The sequence below is a fragment of the Denticeps clupeoides genome, chromosome 7, assembly GCF_900700375.1.
Source record: "Denticeps clupeoides chromosome 7, fDenClu1.1, whole genome shotgun sequence".
NCBI classification, from domain to species: Eukaryota; Metazoa; Chordata; class Actinopteri; order Clupeiformes; family Denticipitidae; genus Denticeps; species Denticeps clupeoides.
The window spans coordinates 13,074,407-13,091,629 of NC_041713.1; the positions used below are offsets into that span (position 1 = coordinate 13,074,407).

General features: G+C 43.9%; 1 protein-coding gene across 12 annotated transcripts in view; it reads left to right on the top strand.

Moving 5' to 3' along the window:
- rbfox1 (RNA binding fox-1 homolog 1) overlaps positions 1–17,223 on the top strand; it is a 197,197-nt gene that overhangs the window by 85,437 nt on the left and 94,537 nt on the right. For 2 of the 12 annotated variants that reach the window (XM_028985491.1, XM_028985489.1), the window contains exon 1: positions 7,238–7,649. The exons of 7 other annotated variants lie outside the window; for them this stretch is intronic. In XM_028985491.1, the coding sequence (XP_028841324.1) occupies positions 7,506–7,649 (144 nt within the window). In that variant the 5' untranslated portion in view covers positions 7,238–7,505. Of the gene's footprint in view, positions 1–7,235; positions 7,650–11,198; positions 11,311–17,223 lie in introns of those variants that run through there. 3 more of the 12 variants (XM_028985481.1, XM_028985480.1, XM_028985496.1) reach the window with 3 other exon arrangements.

A 17,223-nucleotide genomic window follows, 5' to 3' on the forward strand; every position in this document is an offset into this window, starting at 1 on the left:
CCCCTGTGCCTCCTGGCTACACCGGGTTCAAATCTGCTGTCAGGCCCCGTCACAATACAGAGTCATGTTCCAGTCTCAGTTTCACACACACACACACACACACATACACACACACACATATAAAATAATGTACTTTTCCCACGGAAAGCCACAGAAAACGGATGTTTTTTATACGTTGACATAATTAATGAGGAAGCACCGTGTTCCTTCAATTAACACCACAGGGAAAAGTGGAATTGGCCTCTTTTTGTATGGTGTGGCAGATTTAAGGACCTTAGCACAGAGCAAATAAATGGAGAGCCTTTTAATGAGCTGTGGGAGTTGGAGGAATAAGCAGAAAAAAACATATTGTGTAAACATCACCAGTAATTGATGATCTTATTTGAGAGTAGTGCTTGAGAAGGAGGCAGGAGGGGCAGGAAGAAATAAGGCGGCGTCTCAGGACTCTTTGATTTAGTTTGCCCCTGCGCTCGCCGCTGTGGCCGTCGGAACGCGAAGGCTTCGGCCACGTTGTTTCGCGCCGGTATCGAGCGCTGCGACGATTTAAGCGTGCCTCTCAGCAAACATGCCATGCGCTAAACAACACGTATGCAAACAGTCCCTTGGGTTGTTTGCACACCTGCTGGCATCTGCCTTTATGAATGGAGGCTGCATCTACAAGCACCGGGTTCCTGATTAGTGGGAGTGGTCTTTTGAGGAAAGGGACGGCCTCCAATTGTTCCCCCCCTTACCTCATGTCGCTCTCCTAAATGAAGGTGGTTCCCCGCAGAATAGGTTTTCCTCTTTGGTAATCTTCTCCAGGAACTGGGAGGCTAATTAATGACGTGCTAATGGATATTGTCGGGCTTCCCGTGGCAGGGCCTGATGCATAACATCTATTGCTCTGTGCTTCAGAACTAGACGCTGCATGAAGACAATAGCTTTCTATTGTCTTTCTATTGGTTTTAGACACAGACGCTCATGCAGAATGGAAAAACAAATAAGGCGGCTCTGTACCCGGTGTAAGGTAAAAGGCAGCCATTTTTCCCCTCTGGCTGTCAACACATCTGCTAATGAAGCTAAAACTGCAATCGCTCATGGCTCCCGCATAACGAATGATCCTTCAGTCAGTTTACCCTGACGCTTGTTTGTCCTTGTCAATATGCAGCCTGACGCGGCCTGTTTGAAGGTAGCCGTCTAGGTTCATTCCTGCTGCACCCGCCGCTGGACACCTCCTCCAGGGCATCGACTGGGTTTTTTTTTTTTTTCCCCCTCCATGTCGGAGAGTATGCGGCCACAGCAGCGGGGAAATGTTAGCACCCCCCCCCTTATTAAACACTTAATTAATGGACTCCTGTCCACGCGCCGAAGCCGGGCCCCTTTCTGGGGGGAGGCCCCGGGTGTCAGCTCTGATGGATCACGAATCCATCAGCTCCCAGGCGTTTCCTGTTGGCCGTTTGCTGAAGCGTTACTGCATGTGACAGCCCCTGGTCCTGTCACAACGAATCGGCTCCTTCCTCGCCGGCTCCGCAGCGGAGGAAAGTGACACGTTAATGGAAGCTAAAGCACTCTAATGGCAGGCCCTGGTGAAAGCACGGAGAAGTCATCCACGGCATTTGCCCCGGCTCGCCGAGATGTCGCTCCGAATCGCTGTCCGGGCATAAAGAGTGCCCGGCGTGGCTGAACCCCGCACTCAACCCTGTCCTGTCCCCCCTGCTTTGAGGGATTGCCACATACTTACACAACTTTGCCGTGTTTAGTAGCATTTAAAAGAACCAAAATGGTACGATATCATAATTTTTTTTAGATTACCATTTGCCATATGCCACCTCACCAAGAGGGTAACCACGAATGGTTGCAAATGTATATGTCCTCTTAATGCATCTTACCCTTTTACCTGTATGTTCTATTATCTGAAGTTTTGCCATGTATTTTTATGGCACAGACATTCAGTGAATCCACTTGACATTTTGGGGGCGTGATTGTGCATTTGTATATTCGTATAACGGTGAGATTAAAGCGAGCCGACTAGTTGTTTGATCAATGTACTATAGGTCCATCTGTTTATGTGTAGGCTGATATGTTTTACTTCTGGAAGCAAGTAAGATGGTTTGCGGATACCTTTTTTTCTCTTGGTGTTCCGTGTCACATAATCCCGACAGGAAATTGATTATTTTCTGGGCGTCTTTTTTCCCCGTTCCTTCCTTTAGAGGTGATTAACAGCAAGACGAGTGCCATTGTTTTTTTCCACTGCCAATTAAAGGCATAGTGAAGACTTAATGCATTGAAATGTGTGCAAATCATCCATTGCCTGCAGGGGCCAAAGCTGGGGGTGGACAGCTTTCACCTCCCCGCTCCCCTGCACCGGGGGAGCCAGCTGCATGGAGGTGGTAAGGATCGCTTGCCTCGTCCCACCCAGTAATCAATTTGCAGGCCCCTAGCACCGACAGCAACTGGGTAACAAACGACTTGCTTTCTTTTTCTTTCTTTTCCCCCCCTTCTCTTTCTCGCTCTCCCTCTCCCTCTCTCCCTTCTTGTTGCTTCCAGACGTGCACTCAAGTGCTAATGAAAGGCATCTTCAGCTGCCGCGCAATCTGGCTGCACTCCTCACTGCCCTGCCGGTCCCTGATGCATTGGGCCCATTGTCTCCGCAACGCCACACTCCAGCCCTGGCCCCATCTGTTTAAGTAATTACTGCCATGTAAAACTGACGCACCCAAATTGCACGGCATGCTCTAAAAAATAGAATAAACAAAAAAAAAGTGTTAAGGTACTCCGCGATTGGCCCTTGGGTGATGACAGTGGCGGAAGTGGCCACACCAGTTGTAAAAAAAAAAAAGCTAGAAAGAATATTTTATGTGCCGCAGGTCTGCTTAGTCAGGCGACGTCTTGTTAATGCACTTCAGACTGACGAGGCCAGAGCGGATTTGCAAACGAATATATGCACTACAGGTTCCTGGTCGGAGTGGTCAGGGACTTTTTTGTGTTTGGAACTCACCTGTGCAGGTTAGAGAGGCGGCATCATTGTCCAACCGGCGGTGGGTAGTTAGGGTTTTTTCATTAAGATACAGTGCAGATCATTTTGGCTTTTATGTATATATTTATGTAAATCGTGAGGATGTAGAGCCCCTTCCAATAGCAAACAAGCCCTTACACTTAACGCATAGTGCTGCACTGAGCACCAGTTTAAAAAAAGAAATTGCTCAGAGAGAGAGAGAAAGAGAGAGAGAAAGATCGCTGAGGTCGCATTCATCATTCCCTCCTCGCCGGCCATAACACCCCATTGTCTATTCATTACCCTGCTCACAGTGCCACCCATCATCTCAAGCTAAATGTTTGAGTTGGTTAACATCAGATAATGACAGGGAGGGAAATAGAGAGAGAGATAGAGAGAGAGAGAGACAAAAGGAGAGGGCAAGGAAAAATGACATTAACATCGGCGAGGGGGAAAAAAAAAAAAGCAAATCCCAGCTCCTCTGCAATTCCGACTCCGCACGAGTTCATCAATCTTCTCAACGTGTTCGGCACCTGGTGCAGTCCTGTCAACTTCCTGACATGGGGTGGAGGCAGCCAGTCCTTCCTTATTAGTCTGTCACCGGTGGTGACGCTCGCGCCGAGGCTGGCCGCTGAAATGGAGACCACTCTTCCAGCCTCGCGTCCAGGAAGTGAAGAGCACACAACCTGATTGCAAATGACAACGTGGCGAGCGGCGGCCACCGCCCACTCAGCGACAGCTCCACCTGCGACGCGCCGACTACAGCGCTAATTAAACAGGCTTTTTAACGTTAATACGGTAGCGGTGTTTTATTAAAGGGGATGAACTTGCAGCGAAGTGACCCATGAGCCCGGCTCTCGCCTGCCAAATGCCATCTGTTCCTTCTAAAATGAAGTGATGTAAGGGTTTTTTTTTTTATTTTGTTTGTTCTTTCGCACTCATCGAGACGTTCACGAGACCACGCCTCAATCTGGTTTAGCCAGACACACATTCTGCCTTCATCCGCAACTATTCTTTATTAACATGAATAATGAAAAAACAACATAATGGAAGCAAGTGAACCATAGATGCGCATAAAGCGTGACCAAAAGCAGAAACTATGTTGAGGGAGAGGGTTTTTGTGCCAGTCTGTCATAGCTGGGAGCAAGGGACAGACAAAAAAAAGCTCTAAAATACCCTCTGATGGTACCCCGGCTCCAAAAATATATCTCAGAATCTGTTAAAACTGGCATGTGATGCACATGTCTCGGCAATATATGACGATACTTCCTTTTGTGATACATTACTGATAACCTGGTATCGAGTATTGATCTATTAAAGTGTAAGCAGAATTGCTCTGACCATTGTCTCACACATACTATTGTGCCGACTGCACCGTTTGTCTGCAATGTTTCTCCGCTGCCCACAAATACATCATTTCAGCCTTGCTGTGTACTTTCATGTATTTGGCTGAGATGACAATAAAGCTTCACTTGACAGAAAAAGAAAAGGAGGGAACTAAATGTTAAAAGACTTATGCAGAACATCTCAGTTGTTTAAAAAAAAGCTCAACCAATTAGTCCTACTCAGGGTCGCGGCTGCCGGGACCCATCCTGGGACATGGGGTTGACACACACACACACACACACACACGCCGGTTACTCTCTCACACCTACACACTCGCACTTTGAATGGAAACCCACGGGGAGACCATCAAACTCTGCAAACTTAAGGTCAGAGGGATTTGGGATTTTTAACTAAGCGGCGCAGCCCTGAGATTTTAAAAAAATGATGATATTGTAATTTTCACATTTTTTGCTTCAGCTTTTTTTTTTATAGCTTTGTTAAATATCCGGCAATATATCAAGTACCACAGAACTGACAGTATCGTAATCAAGATCATGGGCTGCGCATTCTCTGTGATTCCCACCCCCAGCCATAAAGGGGTGGGGGTGTTGGAATGCTGTCCAGTGACATCTGGCGGCAAGTATCTTGTAATTAATTGATTATTACTATTTTTATGAACACCCCTTCTTTGGAAAGGGCATTCGCTGTTCACCATTAAAATGATGAAGGCATTTTTAACTATGATCTGATGTTCTGTGAGGGAACAAGGGAAGTAAACTGGTTTTCTCATCTCGCCGGTGGTGACCCAGGCCCCTTATTTCACACAGACGGCATTCGCCACAAGCCTGTGACAAATTCGTAATTACAAAAAAGCGGCTCCGGCTTTTCGCCCATCGCACTGCTTCGAGGCAGAGCTCGAAACCATTGGTGTTGCTTTCCGTGCGGGGCGCCGGCGATGATCGCCGCTGCCCTTGCGTCTGTGCTGCCCGCATTGAGTGGGCGGCGGCCTCGCTCTGCAGTGTCAGGCATGCCGGAGGAGAGGCACAGTTCCGGCACGACCCGCGACCCGCTCCATTCACCGGCCTCAGCTCTTCACCCCATACTGCTAGGGAAAGAGTAAAGTTTGGTTGAGTAAAATGTAGCAGGACGAAAGATTCCCTTCACTCTCACTCTCCCCAAAAAGAGACATTAAAATGATGTAACATGACACATACGAGCTTGTCCTTTCTTTCTTTCTTTCCATCTTTCTTTAGCCAAAGACCAGCCAATGCTTTTTTATTCAGCAAAACCCAAAGACAACAGATGCGCTGCGAAAGGGCAGCTGCACATCATAACATGTCAGAAGCTCCTGAGACTGACGGGCCAAAAACCCAAAAGTGGACATGTGTTCAGATGAAGCCTCTACGTCCTTATTAGGAAGAAGCATGAGGAGAAAGACTAATGGCCGGTTTTTCGCTGCACTCCGAGGCATCAGGAGATAAAACGTGTGTTTTTGTGTGTGTGTGTGTGTATATATATATATATATATATATACACAGATACATACATACAAGCATTCTTTACCTCAAGGCATTGAACTGTGGGGGAGAGGTAGAGTAAAGCGGAGCAAAACACTCCGTTGTGTGCGCACGACTCCCTGATATATTTTATTTTTTAATTGAGAGGCCGCGCCATGGAGGGCGGCATTGATTTCCATGACTTTGTTCTAATATTGTAAGACGGTTCTGGGGAAAATCAGTCTTCCTTGCTCCAGTTGATGCCATTGGTTTTGCAAATCAGGCTAGGTTTGTAACGCTGTAAGAACAGGAAGGTGAGATTAAAGAGGAGCAGAATGAATAATTCATTCCTTTTTCTTTTTTTATATAGCTCTGGGTTCTTTGGAATGTCTCGGCGGTGTTGCTCAGGCCTCGGTGTCAGCCTGAATTACTCTGCCATTCTTTACTTTAAGATAGTAATATATTTAATCATTACTTGGGGTTAAAATGGGGACGCTTGCGTGATACCTGTCCGGAAAGGCAACATCTCCTTGTATGTTGGCTTCATCAATTATTCACGGCTGCTTTCTTTGCTTCAGTATTATATATTTAAAAAAAAACTCTCTTCAAGGAAATAATAATAGTTTTCTAAGCTGAACACACTATTTAATTGATGTTTCATGAATAATAAACAAGTTATTCTCCCAAAATTCCAAAGTAGCTATGTATTCTTTGTATTTTTTTTTTTCTGGGAAATTTAAATCTTTGGCCTATATGTTTTGGATTTCTAAGCAAGAAACGAGCCTTCGGTCTAAGATGAATCTTTAACAACAAGCGCTATTGTACTGGTCTGAGTAGAATCAATTACTGATACTTTGTGGACTCCTCAAAGTATTACATAATCACATGACTGCAATTATTCCAGCTGACCATGGTTGCTTTTCCATAATTGTCGGTCAAATGTGACAATACCACAAACATTCAAAACCAGCCAGACATCCCTCATCCAGCACCTCTCCTTAACCACCTGTCCAAAATGTCCCAAAGGCGAGTGCAAATGACCAGAACATGAAGAGACTATCTTAACCCCACATGACAAAACCTAAGGTCAAACAGAAATGTATGCTTGCAATTTTCATGCACAGGCTTTTAAATAGTTCTAAAATGAACCAAATAAACAGCAAAGGAAATTGCTATTCAAAATAATTTGTCTATTATGGTGTGATGGAGTATCATCTCTAGGAACTGGCTTTTTTTTTTTTTAGTGTGTGTTCTAGCAGACACACGTTCCATGTTCAGCGGGGGCAGAACATAACCCAACAACATCAAACATTTCCTCAGAGGGGAAATAAACATACCCCTGCCTCCTTTAATAAAATAATCTGAGCGTCACCCCCCACTCCGCCCGCCTCCCTCCCTCCCTCCCTCCCTCCCTCCATCCCTCCCTCTTCTCCCGACTCCCCGCGGAGGTTCAGATGCTGACTGAATATTGCGCTCAATGAAACAGGCGCAGTCACCCCAGACCCTCCCGCCGCCACAACTACCGGCAAGTTCACGTAGCGGCGCGACCGGAGAGATGCTGCAGAGTTGATCCCGGGACCGAGGCTCTAGAACGGCACGCGAACTTCAAGCCGCGTTCAACTTTTTTTTCCCCGACCTGCGCGTGCTTCCCCTCTCACGCACGCACGCACGCACGCACGCACGCCCGACGCCGACGCGAACCGCCGCGCATGCAAGCCCCGTCGCCCGCGCTGCGCAGACCGCACCGGACCGCCATGCAGCATCCCCTCGCGGGAGGGACGTGCGTCGCGCTGCCCAGCGTGGACGTGTGTCCGCAGCTCTCCTGCGCCTTGACGTTCATGTACTTGCAGCAGGTGAGTCCGGCTGCTCTGTTCTTGCTGGCGTTTCTGTCTGTGTGTGTGTACAAGACGGACTGAATTAAATTAATATTAAAACGATGCTGCTGTTTGTGATATATATTTCATATTTCTAAATTGTTACTTTATTAAGCAAAGGGAAAAAAAGATTCTTAAGTTTTGGTTAAACCTTCTTGATCTGGCTGGTCTGTGAGGCTGCAGTGACCTCGTGTGCTCTGTAAAAGTGTGTGTGTGCAATTGTTTATGTGCCATTTGATTGGGTTCCTGTTATTAAACACCCCAAACACAGTTTCATAGTGAAAGAGCCCCTCCGTCTCCCATCACCCGGGTTCCTGTGCACCGACGGCCAGACCCGCCCAGCCGTGACCATTTGCGATGATTTCCCAGATCAGACATTAATCTGTCATATCAATCATTATTCCAGCTTCTGTGTCTCACACTGGGCCGGGCATCTCATCCTCTCCTCATTTAGTCTCCACTAATAACCTTCACTTGCACCTTGTACTAAAGAAATGGTGTTTAATGGCAAAAGAGGCCTATCTTTCGCACGATTCTTTTCCTCATCACGTGAGTGCCTGGCGCCCTGTGGGATTTGTTGTGGGTGCAGACACCCATTCCATGTGTCTGTGCTCTCTGTGTAGTCCCTGCATTAATAAAGTGCAGGCACTAAATAATGGAGAGGAGCTGACCGTGGTGCTGATTAACCCAACGCGGTCACAGATTCAGCACTGTGGACAGCTCCTCTCACGCCATAACTAAAGACAATTACACTTGTCATGTCCACAGTGTACTGCCCCGCTTGCAAACAACGCTTTACACATTAGCGTGGAAATGTAGACAAACGCCTGGACTGTAGCACAAGTGATTTAAAACTAAATCGTAAATTCGATTTAAATCTTTGCACCTTAGTCGCAGCGGACCACTGACGCACCGCTGGAGTCGCACTGTTCTATTTAAGGGCTCTTTGTGCGATTCGCTGATTTACGTGTCGCTTGTGTTCATTAGAATAATTTTTTCCCCTTGCATGAGCGTGGCTGTTTGTGTGTGTCTGTGGGAGGGTGATTGTGTGTGTGTGTGTGTGTGTGTGTGTGTGTGTTTGTCTGTATGTGTGCACACTGCTGTGGGAATCTGGGTCTTTGAGGCTATATATAGGCGAGATGTAAGACATTTTGAATACATCTGACTAGTCCTGGGGAATCCGTTCAGGGGGTTGGTTCAGATGATGAGAGTATTGTTTCTTCTTACTAACACACACTTCTGCATGCTGAATATCTCTGTCTCTGAATTAGTTTGCTTGTGAGGACACAGACTAGCACTTACCTTCTGGGTACATTCCTCAGGTCAGGTCAGCTTTTTTACAAATGTTTTTGTTTTTTATGATCACACTTAATAAATCTTTGTCTATAACTTACAGTATGCATTTTATGCACTTTTTTAGTACACTGTGGTACAAAAAATACCGCAGGAAAAATGAAACGTATGTGTGCACGTTTGTTGTTACTGACGCGCGTTATGTGCATCTTTTGAGAACATTAGTGTCATTTTTAGCTGAGGAGGGCACTAAATACATAGCATTTAACTTGTTCTTTTTAGATAATTGCTGATTGGATCATTTTGTTCTTTTTTGTGAAACAATCTGCAGCGATCCACTTCGATTACACGTGGTGACATTCAGCCTGCCGGGAATGGCGACATCTTTAAATGAAACGATCACACACATATACACACACTCACAGACACACCAGGGGAGTGTGGAGGCCTGTTATTGTATTTCTTGTGTTCAGTTCTGTGCGTTCGACAGAGGTGTTCCTGCAGGAACGCAGTACAGGATATTGATCCGATGCGAGTGGCTGGATGAATATGTTTAAACTCTGCATATTTGTTTGTTCCAGTTGAAATAGCAGAGACAGAACGAGTGGGTCCCAGGTACACAAGGCCCAAGAAAGATCATAACAATGTTTTGTGTGTGTGTGCGTGTGTGTATGTAAAAGGGCAAATGTGAATGTAAAAGAGACTGTTAGAGAGTTTTTCTGAAATAGGAATGCGTATGTGTGTCTCGAAAAGAGGGCTAGCCTGTGTGTGTGTGTGTGTGTGTGTGTGTGTGTGTGTGTGTGTGTGTGTGTGATTGTGAGCGTTTGTATGTCAGGGCAGTTTGGACCAGCAGCTGAGGGGCCTCACCTGACCTGCTGCAGCTGCAGCCCTGAGTGGGAGGTGTGGGAGCAGGCGTGACGCCCTGAATGTACAACAAAATCAATCTGCTCACCCTGGACCTGACTGAGCCCTCGCTCCCTCTCTCGCGCACAAGCTCGCACACGCAACATGGATACAATAACACTCACAACGTACAAAAATAGACAGAAACTCAACATTCGTACAATTTCACAGATGGACATACACTTTCATTCCTACGTCTGATGTGAGTGTAGCCTATGTATTATAAATAAATCTAGTATAAATAAACCCTCGATTGTGATTGGCTGTTAGGAGTTCATTCTAGTGCATCGTAATACACATTTAGAACAGCAAATGTGTTAATAAACTGGACATTAAGAACTAGACAACCAGCTTTCTGCTGAAAATCACAAAACCAGTTTAATGGTGTCTTAAATTTGGGGACATCTTATATACCTTATCTTATATGTTATATCAATATATCTTATATATCAAACTCTACACACACACACACACACACACACACACACATATATATAATATATCTCATATATATCTATATGTGTCAAAAGGACATTTGCTTCATTCTCTGATATAAATATATATTGTGTGCCCATGTTTTTCTTAAACATATTTATCAAGAAGTGGAATAGACAGAAACACACACTCTCCCTCTCTTACACTCGGTAAAGTTCCCATCTGTGTTGAAAGGGTCCAACTGCTCCCTGTTTCAAACAAGCCATGTACTGCAGATGCTCCGAAACATGCACACACTCACACCCACCCCACCCCCAGACACAAAGCCACCTTCCTACTGTAGTACAGTGCAGCCACACACACCACAGACAGCAGCACTGAGCAAGTGCTACAATAAAATCATTCATTTTCCCATTTAGCTGGGATCCCTTGATGGGACTTCTGTTTCCTAAATGACCTCTTAAGCACCAACTCCTTCCTGCAGATGAACAAATATCTGATTCATTTGCTGTGGGTGGTGCCCAGTCACTGTTTCACTTTATTCAAACTCACAATGATGATGATTCAATATCCTGTAATATGCTGTAAATCAAATGTTATCCATTAAACAATCTGGTTAGACTCCATTTCTTTTTATTTAATTACATTCTCTAAATGTTCATATTCTTCTGTATTCCTATATGTATTCCAGAGAGAGAAAAAGAACAACCAGTCCATCTCTCCATCTCATTGCCCTCTAATAAAAACACACCGTTTGTCCACGGCCGCGTCCGCGGTTACATCACTTCTCTGTGTAAGAAGTGAGTTTTCCCCGCAGGGAAAAGGGGGCAGAAAGAACAGAGCGGCGGTAGACGAGCTCTGCCGTTCTCTGCATGCAGCCTGTGAGCCCAGCAGTCAGGCCTGTCTCTCTGCTGTCCCGGCTCTCTGATGACATGAGTAATGTGCCGCCTCATCGGCATCTTATGAGCTCCGCTCTACCTCTCATCAGCCCTTCAACAGCCCCAGACAGGTAGAGAGCACGCCTATTATATTTGTCATGGTCCATAGCTCCACGGGATTATATTCCTTTTGTGTGTGCGTATTTGCAGTTCTCGTAATAGAGCACACTGCAGTTATTGTTTGATTTCAAACAAGCAAGCTTTAGGTTTCTGCGGGGTGAGGTGCGTGTATGTTCGCGTGTGTGCTAGTGTGGGAGGTGATGTATGTATGGAAGTGGGGGCGTAGACCATCTGCTGATGCTCCGTGAGCATGTGTGCTCCAGTTTGTGTGTGTGGAAGGGTGATTAGTCTCTCACATTTGTAATAATTTGTGTTTGTTTCTGCAGCTGTTACCCCCCCCCCCCCCCGCACACACACACACACACACACACACACACACTCTCAGCATCTAATCGTCCTATTGCCACAACACGTCCTCGTGCTAAAATATGTGTCGTTTTCTCTTCTTTTTTTTTGTGTAAAGGTGAGATGATGGAGTGTTGTGCAGGGACCTGTGCCCTCATCGTGTTGCTTTTAGAGGTGACTCGGTGACGGGGTTTTGGGCGAGGTCGTCTGAATGCTCCTGACATGCCGCACTGAGGTGTAAGTGGTAGCTGGTGCAGTGTGAGCTATGGCACCGTGCTTCCATGTAGGAACACACGGCAGCGCTGCCGTGCCTGCATGCATGACTAGAGACAGAGATGAGTTGGGGGGGAATAATGGTGTGGACTATAAAGCAGCGAGAGAGAGAAACTAAACAGAAAATGCATAAATGGAGTGTTACACAGCTACATTGATGCTGAACTGTTCATTTGTTTGTGTTTATTTAGAACCATAAATGTCCAGGTCCTGTAAAGCTGGAAACACACTGTCCTGAAAGGGACCTTAAATCGCAGGCTCCTTAAGAGCCAAAAATCAGAGAGGAAAAAAGGTCACAGATGGCATGCCAACTAAATAGCAGCCAGCGGGCATGCAGCGTCATGGTAACAATTATTTTTTTTTTTTTTAACAATCCTTAACCAGTCACTGGTTATTTGGGGTTTGTAATGTTTGATGGGTTGTGTCATAAAAACAAAAGATGATTTAATGTGAAGCCAAAAAACAGAATAATGGTCTGTCATAAAAGATGCATGTTCTATAGTGTTACTCTATAGGCAGCACCGTCACAATTACGATTGCGATAATTAAGGCAAGTTCAAACAACCCATGTGATTTCTTTGTCCAATCAATGCAAAGTTGACCAATAAGTATCCGCTCCTGCTGCCACAACTGCAGTTCTGTCGGAAATTTGGCTTCTGCCATTACACATGTGCAGCATGCACCACAAACCAAAAGGAAGGAAGTTGTTTCACTCCCATTTACAAACACTGAAAGAACTTATCATTTCCAAATAGCCAATTATGTTTTCATGTGATTGTTTATGTATACATTTATATATCTGTTAAATTGGGCATGTTTCAGTATAAAAAACACTTGTTTTTAAAAACCACATGAGGAAAAAAAGTGACTGAGAAAGGTGAGAAAGCAGTGCTGTTTTATTTTCAATGGTGCAATTTGACTTTCAGTTTTTTAATGAATTACACAAAGAAAAGAGGGGGAAAACTACTATTTCCACTTTGTCCTGCAATTAACAAAATATGTTATATTGATATTGATAACATTGCAAGTTCAGCCAAATAAGGAAATTTTTGCCCACTACAATCACTGAAATCAAATTCATTGATCATATTGATGCAATAAGAAATATAAATATATTTAAAGATATTTCTTTAAAAAAAACATCTCTGATATTGCATTACGTAAAAGCAACCCACAGCAAAGCCACGGTAGTCTGCAGTGCATTTTCCTTCTTTATAAAGCCTTGCTTTAGTTTTGTCTTACTGAGATTTGACATTTAAAGGTGGCACGTACTGTATTCCATTGAATATATATTGAATTTTGTGAATCACTAGACCCTTAATGCTTAAGAATGAATATTTATTGATTTCCTGATGTGTTTAGCTACTTGTGTATCTTCTCTTTCACATGCGAGCGTTTTTTCTTCCACAATACATTCAGTTTTGCTTTTCTCTCTCTCTCTCTCTCTCTCTCTCTCTCTCTCTCTCTTTTCATTCATGAAGAATATGCAGGACCCAGTGCGGACTGTTGTCAGCACTGTCCTGTCATCTCTTGCTGGCCTCTGACTGACAGCACCTCATAAAGCGGCAACTAATTTTAAACACCCCTCCCTCCATCCCAGTCCCCCTCTGCCGCAGCCTCTCTCTGTCAGGACAGGGGCTCTGCCTGTAATTAGAGAGAGGAGGCAGTGCTGCCTCTGGTCTTGCCCGCTGCAAGGAGGCCCCCAGCTGTGCAGGGACCCCACGCTCTTCTCATCTGCAGCCCCCGCCTCCATCGCGCAACTCACTCGCAGGCCGAATTTATGCAGAGGCGTCCAGAAATGCACAGTTAACCGAGATGCTCCGAGAGCAGGGAGGAGGGAGTTCATGGAGAAGAGATAGGAGGGTTTATGTTTGTCTGTATGTTTTTTTTTTTTTTTTCTTCTTGGGGATTTATTTTGTGATTGGTCAACACTCTCCACATTTTCTTCTCTTTACACCCCTTTCTCAAACACAAACAGAACACCATTTTCCATTCTGACTAAAGCCACGTTATCTCCTTTTCGACTACCTCTTAAAAAAATGCTGCCGGGTTTTTGATCAGCGTGAATAGCTGAGAGGCGCAGACAGCTCAGCGCTTCTGACTGGTGTCTGCGGCGGGGGCCGTGCTGCGGTTGAAGGATCCTTGAAGTTTTGAGGCCACACCATCCCATAGCTACCCCCCGCACATGCGCACGGTGCAGGACCGCCTGTCAACACGAATGTCTGTTACATTATGAAGTGCAAGGAATAGGAGAGGGAGTCACAGGGAATCTATTGAAAACAATGTTGTCACAATATTGATGCTTCATATATATTGCAGGATATCACTGTAGCTGAAGAGAAAATCCCTCAAAGAACGATTTTGAATTTTAGTTCATTTTAGTTCATTTCTCATAATATTTGTTAGAATTTGGAAATTCAATTCCTACCTTTATTTTTCTGCTATAAAATCCACTCCAACTCCATCAACTTAAGCATAAGTTCATCAACACAGGATAACTGTTTTATTGATAATGTACTAAATCAAAATTCATTTTAAAGGTTCTCTATCATGAAAAATTCACTTGAGCCTGTCTATGCCAGTGGCCTTTTTTTTTTTTTTTACTGGAAAACCACCGACACAACTTCCTGTTTGTGCCGAATATTGTAATTGTGGTTGGTGAATGGTGTTGATGATATCATTTCCACAAATGCCCTGTATAGGTGGCTCTCCTAATCACCCATATCAGTTGAATAATATGAGTGATATTAAACCTTCATCACATTGCAATTTCACAAACAAGCAGCACCATCTAGTGGTGCTTCCTTATATAACAATAATTATTTTATTGTTTATGAAATGAAGTGAAGTGATTATCATTGTGATACACTGCAGCACAGCACACGGTGACACAATGAAAGGTGTCCTCTGCTTTTAACCGTCACCCTTAATAATACTATTGTCATTATAACACTATACATTGCAGCAGATGTTTAGTGGTATAGAATAGTATTGGCATTACAATATTGAAGTGTATTTTATGTAGTAGATGTTTTCCCATTTAGTCCAAAGGAAATTTCACCTGAGGTTTTCAGGACATAACTGAACTAGGTTCCAGATGACCTCATTAGAGAATGTTTCCTATTCAGTGACTTCCACTGAGGTGGGCATTTCATTTGTCCCTTGTCTCCGTCTTTAAACAAGCACAGAAGAGCATTTTAATGGCTGTCAGATTCTTTGTAAAGATCACCCTTTCTGAGTAAAATGTCTCGGCCGTGACCTTGCCAATGATGACTGCACACCCTTTGGTGAGAGTGCGGTATGTCGGTGTAAGGCCTTTGTGCTGCACCTTATCTGTCCTTCTATGAGACATTTCCCTCAGCATTGTGCAGTTTAAAGAATCTTTCCAGTGAAATAGCAAACTTGCAAACCATTTATGTTTTGTGTTTGAAATATCTGGCACTTGTTATATAATTGGACCCGTGCCACAGGGGCTCTGATGTCAGGAATGTTTTTTTTGCATGAACCTCTTTCCCGGTCTAAGTGCCCATTCCTCCCTAACCATATCCCACATTTAGATGATTAAATCACAGGATACATTACACCAGGATGAAGAAGAGGTGGACTTCTCTGAGTGCTACAAACACCCACCTCAGGGGTGTCAAACTCAAGATCCTGGAGGGCCAGCAGCCATTTCACAGTTACTTTCGCTGCTAACGTGCCACATGCAGCTGAAGAGCGGCGGGATAATTAACTAATGATTTGAAGAATCATTATCTGCCATAAAATGTGTTATACATTTCACAACATGCACAGATTTATAGATAATCATGGATCACTCACAACATGCTATGTCTTATATAGCAGTGCATTAATATCCATTGTAATCATCCCACACATTTGTATTTTTAAGATACACACTGGTGATGAAATGGAAATTATGACCTTTTATGTCAGATTCTCTCAATTCTGCAGTACACCATTTTGGTAAAGAACATTATTACCATTAGGGATGTTAGAAAATATCGATACAGCAATATATGGTGATAAATTACATGGTGATATTGTATTGATACAGGGACATAAAAAATTATATATATATAAATTTAGTCCAAAATTCTGTTCTGAGTTATTTTGTTAATAATGTAATGTGATCCATGCAGATTGTACACAGCATCTGTTTTCAGTGCACTGTAAAATATAGCAATATGTACAGTATCTCTATATATCATGATATACTTGTATCGTGAGATCCTTGCCAATACACACCCCTAATTACATATATATTTTTTAAACATCAGCATATCAATTTTAATAATATTTTGATCAGTGTGTTTCGAGATATCAGCATATTAAAATCATTATTTACTTTAGACATGAGGTGTATGTGCTTTACAGTTCATTCTGTTTGGCCTTCAATTCAATGGCAAATCAACTATAGCTTTTGGAGACCACAAGGGGGCGATATAGAATCTTAATTCACTTAACACTGTATACCAATAAAAGTGAAACGTGAATAAGCCATTGCAACTAATAAAAACGTATGAAGGAGTCAATCTTTAACTACATTTAACTTTAAATTTGTGCATATTAGGTGAAATGTGTAGATTTAAAATGAATTTTTTTTTTTTTAAGTCGCTTTTAGTCTCTAACCCATAAAACTCTCTCGTACTCTCTCTTCATAGGGTAGACTCATATGGCTCAGTGTCAGTTCTTGATTGACGCTGATGTGAGTCACAAATCGAGATCACTGTGTTATATCATGCTGTCCCAGGGCAAGCAGGCACCGTCCGAGGCTCTGACATTTTGCCGTCAGAAGTTTGCTGAATCATTGAACAGCAGACGTCTTCGCAGTAAAAATAAAGAACGGCACGCGCTGAGCTGGTCACCGCCAAGGCCTGAACTTGCTCTACCTTGTTAAGTATAAAGAGGGAATTATTATTATTGCAGGAGCTCTCTATGTGACCTAATTATTTTGGTTTTGCATCTCCTCGTTGCACGACTCAAAACCCGCTTCGTTGGGGAAAAAAAAAGAGGATGAGGGAAGAAGAAGGGGGAGGGTAAAAAAAAAAGGTTCACAACCACTCTCACTATTCAACCTCATTATGTCTCGTGGCATTCTAACTTCTTTTGATGATTAAGTGAGTGCAGAGGAAACAGACTGTGTGTTGTCTTCTCAGTCCTGACACGGTTTTGCTGCGCTGCGTTTTAGCCCTTTGTTCTTCCACAAAATATGTTTTGGAGGAGCGGCTGAGGTGTCTTTAATACTGGATTCCCAAATGCATGAAATCCTTTATTTTATCTGGGTCAAAACCGCCTCGAGAGCC